The sequence below is a fragment of the Lytechinus pictus genome, chromosome 18 (genome assembly GCF_037042905.1).
Source record: "Lytechinus pictus isolate F3 Inbred chromosome 18, Lp3.0, whole genome shotgun sequence".
Lineage (NCBI taxonomy): Eukaryota > Metazoa > Echinodermata > Echinoidea > Temnopleuroida > Toxopneustidae > Lytechinus > Lytechinus pictus.
In genome coordinates, this window is record NC_087262.1 from 21,041,876 (window position 1) to 21,060,000 (window position 18,125).

Sequence of the window (18,125 nt, forward strand, 5' to 3'; positions counted from 1 at the left end):
TTTCTGTCAGTAATATTATTTGATTAATAATCTGACTTTCGTCACACTCTCAACCCTTCATCACGCATGCAACGAGCATGGCTAGAGCGCAGCCCCCCCCCCCCCCACTACATCTGAATATCTTCAACTGTATCATTACATCTAATGTAAAAGTTATTTTTGGAATTTATATTAATACATCAAAAGTCCATGGTTAACAATAAGCGCCCCGCGCCCCGAAGCATTGCAGTTAGACGGAAAGAAACGCGCTGTAGCTCACAGCTATTTCGGCACCCAGTTCGTGTCAATTCTATCGCGTCTATAGGCCTATTCGTACAAAAGGCGCTCATGTATAGAGAATAATAAATGGCTTGATATGAAATAAACCATGAACCTATGAGAGAGGTTCATGAATCAACTATGATGTCCTGTCATTTATCATGCACAAATGCAATAATAGAATTCGACTATAATTATTTTATAGCGTTATTTCACTCGTCGTCACAATAATGCGTTTACTACAGTGCGTATAAAAAAACGGGACAGATTTGAAAAGTCTATACAATTTTTGTTTCAAATTATGATCTCTATATTTTGGTGTCAATAGTAGCTCTGAGGTTTTATCCTTCAAATGCCATTAAAATAATTTAGTTTCGTTCATGCTTCAGCGAACACGGAATGTTTTTGTCTGGGGTTAAAAAGGAGGCTTGCGCCAAAATGGCATAAAATTATAAATATGATGGTCGGACTTTTTGCTAATCAGCAGACTTCCTCTTAACCTTTTCATTATCTTTGCCATAATTTTCGAATTATGCGGTCAAAATTCAATTCCAAATCTACTTATTTGCTTGAATATTTATGTTGTTCCCTTTTTATATGTTCTCTTTTAGCTTTGAATATTCCTTCTTTAGGAAAGCATAATTTTAGTATGGGAGAGCGTGTTTCTTTTTTCAAATTTCATTACAAAAGTTATGGTGCCTTTGAACAGTGGCATACTGATGGGTGGGGGCTCGGGGTGATCCATCCCTCCCCCAAATAAAACAATCATGACCAAGAAAAAAAAGTGGAAAGGAAAATAACAGAAAACATAGAAAGAGAAATATGATATCATTTTCAGAATATTATGTTAAAATCACAAAATTTGACATTTTAATAAAAAAGTGGAAATTCTTGTTTGCTCGTTGCACAACTTTTTAATACATTTTACCCGATCTGCCATATCTGGCTCCATTAAATTGACTCAATACATCATTGCCGTTGAAAGACATGATACCTTTCCTGTTTATCCTGTCAAGCACATTAAACTTCGTGAAGGATTCAATAACCCCTTGAAAATATGATTCATGTCTTTTATAGGTACCAAAACATGATTTGTTTCTTATAATAAAATGTTTGAATAATTACAAATTCTCCCAATTATTAATGCAAATCTTCTTATGTATGGGTTGACAAAAAGTCTTCATTTCTTACTTATGAAGGAAAATTCAAAGGTTAAAGAAGTTTAAATGAAAAACAAAATAGTTCAGGTAAATAAATAAATTTGTCAATGAAATTTGACAACATAATTCGAAAATTATGGCAAAAATAATGAAAAGAATAAGAAGAAGTCTGCTGATTAGCCAAAAGTCTAATCATCAAATTTCTATTTTCTGCCATTTTGGCGCAAGCCTCTTTTTGAGCCCCCGACAAAAACGGCTCGTGTTCGCTCAAGCATGAACAAAATTTATTTTTTTAAATGGCATTTGAAAGATAAGATCTAGGAGCATCTATTAACATCAAAATATAGATATAATAATTTGAAACAAATTTTTTATAGACTTTTCAAAACTGTCCCGTTTTTTTTTTATACGCACTGTATATTTATGATAATGATGGTGACACTATATATTCAATTTGCAATCAAATAGCTTCGTGAAATAACATTGACCTGACATCAATTATGCTTATTTGATCGTTCTTTTAAGAGTACAGCTTCGTATCAACAAATTTTTGTTTCGGTTTACTCAGTGATAGGCTTATACAACGTAGGTTAGTTTTTGAAAAGGGTGACATTCGTTATACACAATGCGTAAATAAAAATAATGCTTTGAAAATAATCAAATATCAAATGTAAATGATTCAACAATGAATTTTATTTACTTCAAATTTTCAATTTTCATTTCAAAAATATATTCTACGAAAAATACGTGATATCCTTGCAGCCATAACTACATGGTGAAATATGAAATGGAATTACATTCATTTTTATCTGTTAGAATTCCCAAAATTCACCACTATTTAAATCACTTTGAAGAAACAATAATATTAAACAACATTGTAATATAATTATTACTATCAACCTTTAAACTTCTATTTGCATTAATGCTATAACAAGAACCAAGTGAATTGACACTGACGCATGCAGCATTCAAATACAGTCTTTTGGTGTACATAATGGCGACAGATTACCTTGGAAATCATATTCTGTCGTTGTTTTGATAATCAATGTTCCCTCCAATGATTTGCCCTAAATATGCCAAATACACTTTGTCGCCGTCAAAGATTTGTCATATTTACATGTGGAGAGCCTGGATTTTCTCATTACAAGGTTCTCCATTTTTTGAGCGTCAATATTTGATTTTTTTTTCAAGCAATGCCGTTGCAACTGCTCCATACATTAATTCTATCAAATCGAGATGTCCATTTCTTCATGTCCGAAAATATCTTCCACCAATGACGTCACTTATGTGTCAAAGGAAACTCTTATTTTGATGTATCGGTCTCTGTGTTAAGAAGTGACGCATTCTTTATAGAACGCGCTAAACGAATTCGTCTTGCAGAATATAATTATGTCACGTATTTCAGAGCCAGGGCGCCACCGATTTCACATCTCACGATCTTCGAATTCAGTCATGTCAGTAGGGTAAAAGATCAATGATTCACAGAGTCAAAATGCCATCTTCTTTATCGTTTTATAAGAGATGTTTTTCATTCACGTCTCTCGACCTCGATGAGATCGAAGGGTATGTCATGTACCCTGTGTTCTTCTCCTGGTCGTCGTCGACAGGGACCTCGACGGCGAGGTGGATGCACGTCTTGCCGATGTCGCTCTTGGGTTTGGTGTCTGGGTCGACTTTGCGATTGAAATAACGTTGACAGCCGAGGAGCTGTGGAAAAAAGAGAAGGGAGAAAATAAGATATCATTTTCAAGAGATATCGTATCAAATCCAATTACAGCAATTATCGATTTTGTATCTTTAGGTAGGAATATGGCTTCTTGTTTTGGAAAGTACATGTATGAATTTCCCCAGTATCCCAATAAAAGAGTTATGCATCACTATCAATAGCGTCTTTCAGGAGTCATGTTATTTAACTATGTTTAGATAGGCCTATATATTTTGCTAAAGCATTTTAGATTTATTGATGAACATCTGTAAGGAAACAAAAAAATCAATGGCAATCAAATTGAGAATGCATGAAAATGGCAATTTCTTTGTTATTAGAACAGAAAAGAGGAAAAATACAAATTATTATGATCTGTGATAATTTCGCCAACTGTTTTTGTTTGTTCGTTTGATTGTTTTTTTTTTTTTTTTTTTGGATAAGGAAGATTTGTATTTAACATTCCCGTCATCTTCAGTTTCCACCTGCTAATCGTTTAAACTCCTTATCATCATAACTTTCAAAAGACGAGAAAATTATATTTCATATCAGTACCGTAATAAGTCCGCGCTGGAATTTCCGACTCATGAAGGCGTAGACGACGAAATTGAGCGCGCTTCCAGCGTAGGCGATGAGGCACGCAGTGACTTCCATGGTCGCCTTCTGACCCGCTGTCATCGGCATGGTGTACTTGAGGAGGCGACTGATGAGGGATGGTAACCAAGAAATGACGAAGATGACTAGGACGACGATCACCATACGAAGTGTCTTGTCCATACGAGCTGGAGAACGAGAGTGAAATTGAAGACAATTTACAGATTCCAGTATGGATGCAGCTAATTATGTTTTTTTGTCTTCTCTGTCTGCATGTATTCGACTCAATGTTATTATACAGTGTGTTTCATTGATTACGGTGTCCCCAGTTATTGTTTTGTGCAGATTAAGGTTAAGGCGATATAAAAAAAAATCCCTATAAAGGAAAATATTATGGGACTCCCCTCGCCCTCCCACGACATATCCACTGGACATAATACTTCTTCAAAAAGACTATGGATTCTTCTGAACTCAGCCCAAGGACTCTGTATTCAGCTCCAAATTAATAAAGTATTATTGTTTTATTTCATGGTTTGTTTTGTTTCTTCCATCCCATCGTCACACATCATAGAAAGACATAAAAAGACGAGATAATAACAAATAGACAGTGGGTGGGGACAGAAGGAGCATAGGGGAGAAATCAAAAGAGGTGATGGGAAAGGAAGAGAGGGGAACGGAAGGAAAAGAGAAGAGAAAGTCGAGTAAACTTCGAGCAAGGACCTACGCGGACTTTTAGTAGTCTTTCTCATTCCCGCCTCGCTGGCTTTCCTCACCCTCGACGCAGCCTGCCTGGCTACACGGACGATCCGGTAATAGCAGGCGACCATGAACACGAGGGGGACGATGAAAAACACGGCCAGGACGGCGAACTCGTACTTCTGGGGTATGAAGAAGATGGTGACAGCTGCTGCACTCGATATCAACCAGATGACCACGAGGACCTGCAAGGAGATGAAAGAGGAAAGGCTATTCAGAAATCTAAGTATAGGCCTTCTAATGTCTACGAATGACTTCAATTTGACTTCGTTTTCTTTTTTTGTTTATTTCGCTATTACGTTTGAGGCCGCTACCCTAGTCAAGCACTGCTTATGGTAGCGGTCTCCAGCATTTTCTTTTTTTCTACTCAACAAAGAACAACTTATAATATTGCAAACTATGATCTATATACATTTTATGCCAATGAATTACTAATTGTATTTATTTTTGTAAAAAGAAATGTATCACTATTTGTTTTTATGTTGTACACTATGTTTGTTAATAATTTCTGTTGGAAAAATGCTAAAATCAAATCAAATCAAATCAAATCAAACTCGAATCGATTCGGCTATTCTCAAGATAATAATAAAACACATCAACTTGACAATTAATATCGTTTTTAGTAGAAAAAGGGTTCATTTAGTTGAAAAGTTTGCAATATGGGTATTTGGCAAAATGACGTTAAGATTTCTTCTATTCTAGATAAGCTGGTGACGGTATATCTGGGTTCAAATCAGCGGCGTACAGATGGGGGGCTTGGGGCGCGCTTTCCCCCCCCCAAAAAAAATATATATAATGACTTAGAAAAAAAGGGAAAATGAAAGAAACAGAAAGATAGAAGGTGAATATTATGTCAAATTCTACAACAAAATTCTTGTTATAAAAATGTCGAAAGTTTTGCTAACTTGCTTCGCTCGCTCGCTTCTTTTTATAAATTTGGCCCGATAAGTCATATCTACCCCCTCCAAACTTTAGCTCATATATATTACGCTACTGGTTCAAATAAATCACAGGTCATCGCTACCCTTCTTTCTACAGGGAGGAACTAGAAATAGAGTCGACTGCCCTCTGACGCCATTTTCAGTCAAATTTCACCCGTTTCTTCAAATAAGCACAGGGCCGCATTCACACTAATGAGACCAATCCATGGCATAACATTCAAACTAACGTATTATCTTGGATCCATCTGTGGCCGGTTAGGCTGGTCTGACTGAGGCGATAGGAATCGCATTCTCACCTGTTTTGAGCGCTGGATGTTGAGTCTCCTAGACATAGGATGTATGACAGCATCGTGGCGGTCTAGAGCGATTGCAGATAGACTCAGGATTGAAGCAACGGATGAAAAATAGAACATGACCTGCTCCACCTGCAGAAAAGTATAGAAAAGGCAAACAATATAGTCATATTTGACAAGGGTACATACATCTCGACGTCAGTTCTTTGGAACATTAAATGTATTACGATGCGACGCGATTTTTCAATAAATCGCATTTTGCAGTAAACATGGAAGTTCCAAGAAGTAGGATTATTTCATTTTAAGTTTGGCATAATATAAGGAATAATAAAATCATAATTTTGCTTTGCGGCAAGCCATGAGGTCGGGGTCAAGTCCAAATCGGCTTCAAGTCGCAGCCGATGATGACGTCATTACGATTTCGACTTGAATTTACTTTTATTCCTATAGGGAGGCTCGAACTAGAATGAAATTTGATTTCAGTAGTCCTTTCACTATTCTGAACTCTGATTGCTAGGAATTTATTGGTTTAAATGTCCATATAAAATGTTATTACAATTTCTTTGATATTCTGATCGTAACGAATCGCATATGTTCGCCGGGCCGCTGTGCTGGGTCACCAACACGGTTTACCCGCTTACCGCGCTTATTATCTGGGCCCCGTTCCATTAAGACTTGTTATAATAACAAATGCACAATTCTATAACAAGCTTATTACCAGCCATTTAAATCAAATGGTTTCAGTAGTGGACCATGGTTATCGTAGCAATTTTTATGAAACGAGCCCCAGTTGTTAACTTTAGAAAGATAATAAAGTCAAAATGATTTCTTTTTACAAATAGCATGTTGCTGCGATGGCTGATAAAAAAAACATAATCCAATATGAATGCGCTCTATACAAGGACATCATCATGATAATAGCGTAATGTTTCCTTCTTGAAAAAAAGAGAATGTTTCTTACGATGTATGAGACACCAGTATGCCCTTGTTGAACTGTGATACCAACGATGATGAGTGGAGTACATATCACACAAACAAATACATCAGCAATGGCAAGGGAGAGGAGGAATAATTCTGTAACCGTTCGATCTGAAAAGAGAAACCCCGGGGAGAAACATATAATTATGAAAATTATTATTCTTTAATGGTGAAACATAATCATTTTTCGGTGGCTCTCTCGAAAAGTGGTTTTCATGCACTGAAGAGACCACACTGTCTAAAGACATCAGATAAAAATATATTATAATATGTTCCACTGCATGGTTGTCTTTCACTCTTAGAAAAGGGGTTCTTAGAGAGTTCCATAACTTGTCCCGTATTTGGAACCTTTAAGGGTTCCCTAAAAAGTTCTAAATTACCTTAAACAGCCACTTTGGAACCTATATGTTCTTTATCAAACCATTTAAGATTCTTAAGCACGTAAATAATGTTTTTGGAACCCCTTTTCTCGAGGGTTCCAAATACGGAAAGGGGGTTCCAATTGGCACATTTTTAAGAGTGTTGCATTCGCCGTCATCATCACATTCGTCCTCGAAGTTTAGTTATTGTGCTATCATTAAACATATGCAAACGACCTCTACACATATTTTTCGTCTAAAATGGATTATCAGCTGGTTTGTACATTACTTTCACTCTATTAAAAGTGCATGTGATATTAGACACATTGCTGAATCATATTCCCACTAAAAAATAGAAGGCCAGGGGCGTACATTAAATGTTTTGATACGGAAACTGCTGTAATTACCAGTATTAGCTGTTTGGCATTTAGTAGCAGAAACAGAAATAGCCTATTTAGTCAATTTACTTTTTAAAATCCATTGTATTGCCATTATCGTAGGTTATTCCACGAAAATTTGGTTTGATTGCTTTAATTCAAAATGTCCATTGCGTTTATAATAATGATAATTGTATATATATTATATCCTCGTATTCAGATTGAATTATGCTCCTCCTTATATTAAATATTCTTTAATCCTGTTGTGATATTTGTCAATATAACTAATATTTTATTGATAAAAAATACGATTTTTTTTTAAATAGGATCTCGATGGATCGATAAATATAAAACTGATGGGGGCTTGGCGTCTAGCATTATTCTATTCACATGATTCAGAACTATTTGGCTTTGAAGATAATTATAATGGCATTATGTTTTTTTTATGGAAAATTTTCAATATTTTTGCTCACAAGCAATACCTAGCGAAGCGACTTTAGCATATTTAGGATTTAATAAGGTAGAATACAATTAATTAATGCTACATTTTCATTCTATAAGACTATCATTTGATTTCCAACTTTCATATTTATAGTGTAAACAGATTATCGTTGAGTATTGTCGAGCGTACCCGATCCCTTTCTATTTTCTAAAAGTAGATCAACTTTGCAATTAAAAGTGCTTTTCTTTTATCATCTTGTTATATCTAATACACATTGCTCAAGTGATTTCGCTATTGAAATTACTATGTATAACATTTCATGACCTGTTCGTTTTATATTCCAATATACAATAGCAATCGAAAGTACTATAGTTAGTCTTATGTCCTATTTGTTATTTCTTTTTGTTTACCTGTAATGACTCGTCATCATAAAGCGATTAGATTTGATTTCTAATTTGAAATGATTTAGTTCAAGCATTTCTTCAATTGATGGTCATTACACGGATAGACAGAGAGAGAGGGGGGGAGGGGGGCGGGTAGAGGAGAAAGAGAGAGGGGGAGGCAGTTAAAGAGGAGTTGGATATGTGTGAGATTGCATTTTCATTTTTGAATCACGTTTAATCATTATAACGTTACTGCCATGCACTTCTAAATTTCCTTTGTCACGTATTTGAAACCTTCTAAGAAGCAGAAAAGGGTTCTAAAGAGTATGTTAGAATCAATTTTGGGGTTACACAAGGAACCCTTTATACACCCTTTATATTTTATTGATATTGTAGAGTGGCCAAATGTTCAATGATACACCTCACATAACCATTCGTAAAACAAGCAAACTCAAATCATATCAAACAGCCAGAAGCACCAAATAAGAAGAACCTAAAATATAATGAAGCTGAACTAAACTCAAAATAAAGATGTTGACAAAATGAAGTCCAGTGATGCTCTAATTTATTGGTCTGCAATCTAGACCTCACAAGGCATTGCCTTCACAAATTATATATTCAAATGTATTCAAAACATAGTGTCACATGATAAATTCAACCAATAGAGAAAGAAAGAATGGAAGAACCCAGAAAAGTGGAAGAACCAAGGGTGAAAGGTGAACCAATGAGAATGAGATAGGATGATATGAATGAGGAACAATGTTCTGAATGTAAATGAGAAAATGACAATAGAAACATGTGGAGATGCATGGAGTTGGAATGGCAATGGAATGATGTGATGTAGAAACTAAGGAATGAGAGAAACAGGTGTGTGACAATGGTATGGAAATAGAAAGTGAAGAGAAGTATGGAAAGCAAATGGTGAAATAAACAATAAGATTAAATAAGGCAAAATTCAACTCTTACATAAGCTTCCTTCTTCACTAAAAATGTCCTCATTTTTATAAGTTTCAACTTGATACATTAAAAAAAATTGTCAAAAGTAATTTTCTGAAAACTTTTGGATTTACAAATGAGGATGAGTACTTTCTTTGAGGAAGGAAACCTATACATTATTTTTGTAAATATAAATATCTGCATTTTTAGTTGTTGCATCTGTCAGTAGAACGATTAAAACTTTTTATCAATGATGATTAACCAAAATCAGAATATCTAGAATTAAACATTCAACTCTGCAACTTTTTTGGCCTCTTACAAATAAAAACAATATTCTTATCAATTCGAAGCGAAGAATAAAAAACTTACAATAATAAATGCCGTTCTTCTGCCAGTTGCAATATAAGTACATGAACATTCAAATAATCCGTTTGTCTTTCATGTCGATAAATATATACATGGCATCAAATTTGTTTAGTCACTTTTCAATATACATGTTGCTGACACAGCAAGAAATAACTTCTTTTTTTTTGCCTGTTATCTATAAAGCACAATATACAGTAATCTGTACGATAACTAGAACTGAATAACATCAAAGTATTCTTTTTATAAAAATATTTTCTTTTGCGGATTTAAAATGAAATCCTCAGATCACTAAATTGACTTTCTCTTTTTTTTTTTTTTTTTTTAAAGAAACTTCAGAAAAATGTTTGAATGTGCTTGAATATGAAAAGAAAACATACATAATACTGAACTTTTCTTTTCTGTTAAATAAACTATACATCACATGATCTTTTATTTGGAAAATTTCAAAATGAAAGAAAATATCAGTAACTGTTCTTGTTATTGTTAGCAAAATTACAAGTTGAATAACTTGGTTCTTTAAAAACACTAACTACTAAAGGTATTGAACTGCATCAACTTGTACAATCTGTAATTGGTAACCTAATATAAAAGTGAAAAAAAGACAATTTTTGTTAAAACCTTGTATATCAAAATCGTCCAATATTTTTGTACATGTACCAGATGACTTGGTACAATGTATACAAGCAAAATATCTAATTTTCGCACTGTGCAGGGGAAAAAAATTAGCCCGTTATGTAAAAATCCCACCGCTGCCACCAGTTGTAGAGTGGCCAAATGTTCAATGATACACCTCACATAACCATTCGTAAAACAAGCAAACTCAAATCATATCAAACAGCCAGAAGCACCAAATAAGAAGAACCTAAAATATAATGAAGCTGAACTAAACTCAAAATAAAGATGTTGACAAAATGAAGTCCAGTGATGCTCTAATTTATTGGTCTGCAATCTAGACCTCACAAGGCATTGCCTTCACAAATTATATATTCAAATGTATTCAAAACATAGTGTCACATGATAAATTCAACCAATAGAGAAAGAAAGAATGGAAGAACCCAGAAAAGTGGAAGAACCAAGGGTGAAAGGTGAACCAATGAGAATGAGATAGGATGATATGAATGAGGAACAATGTTCTGAATGTAAATGAGAAAATGACAATAGAAACATGTGGAGATGCATGGAGTTGGAATGGCAATGGAATGATGTGATGTAGAAACTAAGGAATGAGAGAAACAGGTGTGTGACAATGGTATGGAAATAGAAAGTGAAGAGAAGTATGGAAAGCAAATGGTGAAATAAACAATAAGATTAAATAAGGCAAAATTCAACTCTTACAATATCCTTTGTATTTTATAAAGGTTCTTTATACAACCAATGGATCCAAGCGATTGCAACATAATCAAAATATACACACTAGTACCAGTGTCAGTGGGCACTTTGTCCGTTCTCTAAGAATAACCGGAAGAGTAAGAAAAAACGAGGTGTATTTCCACTTGACGTCTCTTCATTTGACTTGAACTATATTCTGGTCAGCAATGCAATGGTAACAGCTCGTAAGCAGGTAGTAATTAAATAATAATTCATTCCGCATCGTTTGAGAATAAACACAACCGCTCTCGTTGCAGGGTTCAAATCAATTCAGTTTTCGACCCTTTCTTTAGAAAACCTGAAAATAAACGTAGGCAGGTATTTCTAAAAGTCGTCCTAAATGTGGAGTGAATACCGATTAATCGAATTAGATAATCAATATTGATTAGGGAGAAATGTGAGTAAAGGGTCAGTTGTTTGAAGTGACTAAACCTCATTTTGACCGGAATTTTAAGCAGGATATCGATTTCCCGTTTGTGTACGCCTGCTGATTGCTTTAATTAGCCTTTATTAAGCAGTCGGAAAATTGGGATAATGACCTAGCAATATTAATTCCAACGTAATCATAGTCCCGTCTTTTATTTCAAATACATACGGGTTTAAGCAGATTCATTATTATCACGATTACAGTGATTTTTTTCAGATGGGATTTGCGCTAGATGCACCAATAATATACCTATATACAATAGGCTATGTATATACCTAATTATAAGAACATTACAAAGATTTTCATTCACTATACCCCATACCACGACAAATATTCCCCTAAAGCACCAGGGGCGTGTTCACAAAGTAAATAGTCAGTGATCTTTCACTAACAGATGTATAAAATACTGGAAATCCTCGCAACTGATTGGATCATAGCAAATAAGTCAGTTAAAATCACTGAAAAACATGAAAACTGTCCTGACCAACAGCACCATCGGGCTTTGCACATGCGCACATATCACGTCAACTTTTATCAAGATAATGCAAAGTATTATCTGTACGACGAAATATCTGAGTGTTTATTGTTACGCTCATAATAATGACTTGTATCTTAATCATGCATAACATGAATATGACATTGGAAGAATGAAATAAAAATGTGAACGCATGTATGCGTTTGTGTGAGCGCTAGTGAAAATAGGCGGTATTTGTATTTTCCGTATCGGCAGATGTTACACAACATGTACAAAATTGATCTAGATTATTTTTGGATATTTGATCAATCATAAAACTGGTTCGGGACCTTCAAAACTACAATAGCACTTCGCTTGAAGTGTTTTTGAGGTGTCAAGAGGCAGGGAATTTCAAGATATACGCCGAGCTGACAGAAGTACAAAATCTCGGTGTTTATGATTATGCCATCGATCAGACTTCATGGCTGTTACCACGACAACCGCCCGAATCCTCACATTTCAAAGCAATGGTACAAAGCTGAAATCACATTTATGCCTTTGCCCCAGATACTGAGATGTATTCGATAGAACGTGGTGCCAAAATGATCGAAGGTCCGTAACATTATATTGTAAACTGTTACAGTCAATCCAACGAAACCGATTTCAAATTGATCAGTAATGTCATTAGAAATAACGTAATAGCTTTGATCGGTCTGGAATCGATTGCGCGGGTGTGACAGACGCAAGACTAACGTACATTAAGCTAATGTCCGTTGCCGTCTGACATTCAAACATTCAATACACATTGCGTGACATTTCTATTCCATTAAACATTTATGCTAAATGCTTAGCTAGACCTATTCTTGCATCGATTTTTTATAAACTCATGGTCTTTTCTCTTTTGTGATAGCGACGAAATAAGGCTTGGTAATGAGCTTCGGCAACATTTCATTTTCTGTAAATTCGTGCACGATACAACTACAATTACTTCATTTTTGATTTGTGGATATCAGAGTCTGACGTTATCTGTTTATGTAATATCTAAGGTTCCATCATTTGGTCGGTTTAATTTCTTATCAACTCTTATTTTCTCCTGAGACTTCGACAATCACATTTAATCTTATTTGAATGAGACAAAACTGAAACGCAACTTTGAGGTCTAAATAAATATAAAAGGGTGGGAAGGGGCAAATCGCCCCTTAAAAAGGTCGAGGGTGAAACCAATTATTAAAAAGGGTGCAAAACAGTATTTTTATTGACTTTTTTCCCATCCGTTCAGCCCTTTGTGTTTTCAGATTTCAAAGTGGAACAATGCTTGATTTTTGATCAATCAGAGATGGACATATTATTTTGGAATTCTGTTTGGTTGCACCTCTCTCTGCATATTTAACAGACCAGGGCCCCGTCTTACAAAAGTTGCGATTGATCCGATCAATCACAACTATGGACGACCAGCGACTTCAACTTCTAGCATGCCTGTTTGATCAAAATATTTTCTAACTTTGATGTATTTTCATGCATTCATTGTTTTCTTGAAAATTCACTGTGCTTCTTTTTATTTACAAAGGACATTGTGCAAATTTCCTAAAGAAAAAATTATGACACCGATGGATTTCCATAGAGTTACGATCGATTGGATCAATCGTAACTCTTTGTGAGATGGGGCCCTGGGCTCCGTCTTACAAAGGTTAGCGATTGATCGATAATTTGAAAGAACACTTCTGATTGGTTCTTAGTCAGTCTACTGAGCAAAATGCGCATGCAACGATAAATCTGATAGGGCATTTCATTTAGAGATTGATTGCTTACCATTGTGATACTGGGCTCAGATTATAGGTTTGGTTGTTTGTTTTTGCAATGAGTGTTTTAAGAGTCAAACGTTCAATTTTTTCAAAACGTTCTCCTGCATATACATGTATACGCAGTTAGTCAGAAACTTTTATCTTTGTTTCCTTTTGTTTCTTTTTGCTACCGTGTTTTGTTACATTGCACAGTTTTTTCTAATTTATTGCGTGTGTAAGGATTTTATGTAAATGTTTGTGAATTTCAAACTGCAATTATTGTGTAACTTTAAATTTGAAAGAAAATCATTTAGCCAAAATACTGAATATCATACTGCCAAATTTTTTTATTTTCATATCACTTCTATTGAAAATTGGGAAGTTGTAACAAACATTACCGTAGAAGAGCATGATTTCAACAATAGTCTACTGGTATTATGCTTTTCATATTTTTTTTTCGAAAAAAAAAAATTGGATGACTCTCTGTATCATAAAAAACAACAACTTTTTTTAATTTCACAAACAAAATTCTACTGCCATTAAGTGCTCTATTTGGTAATGTAAAGTTTATTAATTTGTTTTTTTTTATTCACACTTACCCGCTCTCATTCTGGAAATGACGGCGATAACGAGTGCGTTACCGACCGTCCCGACCACGAGGATGATTGCGGCGATGAGGGCGAGGATGACCTGCACACAAAAGTTCATTGTCGGTTCCGGTTCTGCCACCGGTTCCGATGAAATCTCAGCAAACGGCTCGCCAGACAACATACCGGTTATCCACGGCTCCGGCTCCATGCTACCCATGATCGTCTCCGGTTCAGGCTCGGGTTCGGATTCCGGTTCTGGCTCCGGTTCGGAATATGGTTCCGCAGTAGCATTAAGCATTGCCATGGCGACAGAATACATTATTGATGTAGTCGTCATTTTGATAGGCTGTTGTCTTCCTGTAAATATTCCCTAAAGTTTCTGTTGTAAAACCAAGATAGTGAGGAATGAGATGGGAGATAAAAGAAAGAATAAGAATCAACTCTGCATTGATTTAATGTTCATTAAATACTTCTTGAAATTGTGCTTTTAGTAATTACTTACTTTGATTTACTTGAGTCGTGAACCTTGCAGATTATTTGTCCCTCGTCACGAGGGACAGATAATGATATCTTTCTATGTGGAACTATAAACACCAATAGTGGAATCACTAGTACGAAAACATAACGGCGAAGGGAAGAGTTCGGATATCAAACAATAATTGATCACTGATGGCTGCAATACTTGTATTAAGCACACAACGAATGTAATAATTGATAATGTAAATATCTGTTACGTGTGGTTTACGCAAACTTGTACACAAACAAACGTGTTTAATGAATCACTTTGATGCCCTAATCATTGTTTTTTGTTCCCTTACGTACTCTGTTACTTTCACCTATATTTTATTCCATCAATCGCGTCATTTTTTACTTGTATATTCTCTTTAATTCGAATCTTTAAGACTGACGTAAATAATTATGTAAACTAGAAGGGCATGATATACATGTTTATTTCATGCCTTTAAAAGAATAATATAATTACAAATGAGCATTGAATATCTATCATCCTTCCCCCCCCCTCTCTCTCTCTCTCATTCTCTGGAAAATAAGTTCTCACTGACTTAGCTTTTCTGGAGAGAAGAAAAAGTGCTAAGAAAAACGAGATTAAAGAAAATGTCTACATTCAAACAAACAATCTTGATTTTGACAAGGTCGAAATAATCATGACAGCGAGTTCGGTATCAGTGTGGACGGCAGTCTCTAAATTGAAAATACATAGGACCTTGTATCATTGGATGCAAGTGGTAAACATAATCTCTACACAAGCTTTCATTCTAACAACTTATGATTTCAAAAGTCAAATCTATAACACATTTTTTTACGCTCGACCCAGGCGCGAAAAATAAGCACTGCAGGAATTCATTTTTTGAAAAGTCCAAACGGGGTAATATAATATTTGTGGATTGCGATGAGCGTCATGCAGCAGGACAGGCGGAACCAGGGGAGGGAAGCCGGTGGGGCTCCTGTTCTACTTTTTAAATATACGTGTACAAAAATTTGCAAATATTTATGACAATTTTTATTTATTTATTCATTTGAAAATATTTATTCAGGATAAAAAGATCAGCTGAATTGCTGTTTTACATCAATGTCCTGATTTAACAGGGATAAAAAACATACAAAGTTACAATAATATCATGATGCAAAATACATATAAATATTTAAACTTAGCTACTAAAATATGATCAAAAAAATACTGTAAATAATTATGTTAAGACATTGAAGAAATGAGATTACTTAGCTACTGAAATATGATAATAAAATACTGTCAATAATTATATCATGACATTAAAAAAAAAATGAAATTCAGTTCGAACTAGTTAAGTAATCACGGCAAGATAATCTGATAACACCACCCCAACCTTTCACAAGCAAACCCAGATCTGTCCCCGACCAGTAGAATCGTTACAATGATGCTTCATATGATAAGTATTAATGGAGAATGAAACCCTTAGAACAAAATAGCCCGTGTGAAATCAGAAAAATCAAAGAAACAGACAAAACGAAAGCCTGAGAAAAATCGGACAAACAGAAGGCCACGAGCACCCGAAGAATGCGATTTGTGCATGTTTAGCACACCCTACCCCCTCACTTTAAAAAAACGTGACAAATAGAAGAACTATATCGACCCTAAATTATCTACGTAGTTTTTATTATTATTATGATGATGATTGTTATTATTATTATCATTGTTATTATTATGATTAACATTATTATTATTATAATTATTATTACTATTATCATTGTCATCATCATCTTCATCAACATCCCATCATATTTCACGAAATAGTAGTGGAATAGTTAAGTACATGTATTCCATTTATCACACAGTGCAAAGAAAAAAAAAAGAATTCAACAAAAGATCGATGAACCGGTAATGAGTAGGTGGACATTTCCACTGTTTAACCCATATCGATTGCGGTTTCAGATATATCGGGAAGTTGAAGGTGATACGATATAAAAGATCAAACTGACCGCCCCGGATATTAAGCTCATTCATTGCGATACGATTGACAGTAGCGATATATCAAAGAAACATTGTACGTCAGGGGTATAGCTATGATCAGAAGTGTTATTTGTCATGATCGCATGCAGGAATTTATTCGAGGGGGAGGTGGGGACTAGAATCATCGTTAAAATACTTAAAACATTTTACATTACATTACAGTAACATTAGGTTACTATATAACGGAGGGAGCGAAGTGACCGAGCAAATGACTATTGCGTTTTTACATTTCATTTTACCGAAAATTATGGAAATATGGCCAATTTTACGTATATTCCATATAGAATACTCATTCAAAGGTCAATTAGAGGGACGGGGAGGGGAGCTGCCCCCCCCCCCCCATGTCTGTCACCACAGAGAAAAAGGAGAAGACATGCGCGGTAAAACAGAATGACGGTTCGGTTCGGTAATACCTCGGTCACATTTGCTCTACGGCGGCGGTACGGCGAGTTGAAAACAGTCGTTTTATTCATTTTTATTCAAACCTATATTATTATGTAGCTGGTAAAAAATGTTAAAACGGCTGTTTTCGACTCGCCGTAGAGCAAATGTGACCGAGGTATTAATGATCAAGATTTCTTGATTCATTGATGGATGACAAAAGTGAAAGCGCTGCTCATCGATTCTGAATCTTGAATCCAGCTGCATTTTATTGTATAACTAATTTGAATACCACCTGTAGCCCCCGATGTAAACACACTGATGTTGCTATGTTCAAACAGCCATTAAAAAGTATATTATTTCTATTTCATGCGAATTTTTGCGGAAAATAGACACATTCATGTATAAACGGAAATTATGATCGAAAGCTTATCCCTAACAAGAATTCCACACTAAAAATTTAGTCACACAACCTTGATCTATATATGTAATAATAAAATTCATTTCCCTTTTCCACTCAGTTATGTCATAATAAGCGAAAGGCCAATCCAGAGTTGTCAAAAAACAGATCCAATATCAAAAATGTAATAAAGTTACGATTTGCCAGTTAACGGGGGGGGGGGGGGGGGTAAAAAATCTTCCTGTTTCTCCCTGGGCAGACAGATGTAAATTTACGCAAATATTCCTCTAATTATAGGGCATATCACATTGGAATGACGTCTGAAGTACTTTACAGGTGTATCCACTCCCTGGGGAGTATTACAGCAATGCAGTCAATACAATACTGCTAAGCTAACGACCCTTGGCTCCTGTATTCTGAAGTCGGGTTTAGTTTAAACCATGGTTTATCCTTTTTGGTTTAATTCAACATAAGAATAGCAAATTTTGAGACAGTTCTAACAGCACAGATTCAATTTATCACCTCATTCATTCATAAGTGCCTGTGGACAATATTTGCTCAGTAAATTCTAATGTAATAATAAACATAATATGGCATTTTTTTCTTTTCATAATCTTGGCAAATATGGACTTCAGAAAACGGCTAATTGACGTTCGCACCTTTCCCAATTCGA

General features: G+C 35.1%; 1 protein-coding gene across 1 annotated transcript; it reads right to left on the reverse strand.

The window, feature by feature from the left end:
- Positions 1-1,107: 1,107 nt before the first annotated feature.
- Positions 1,108-14,545, reverse strand: LOC129281248 (galanin receptor type 1-like). Its single transcript, XM_054917192.2, has 6 exons — positions 14,175-14,545; positions 6,666-6,793; positions 5,708-5,836; positions 4,439-4,655; positions 3,676-3,902; positions 1,108-3,125 (listed from the first exon to the last, which is right to left on the reverse strand). The coding sequence occupies exons 1-6, from the start codon at positions 14,500-14,502 to the stop codon at positions 2,931-2,933; spliced, it is 1,224 nt and encodes a 407-aa protein (XP_054773167.2). The 5' UTR covers positions 14,503-14,545; the 3' UTR covers positions 1,108-2,930.
- Positions 14,546-18,125: the final 3,580 nt, after the last annotated feature.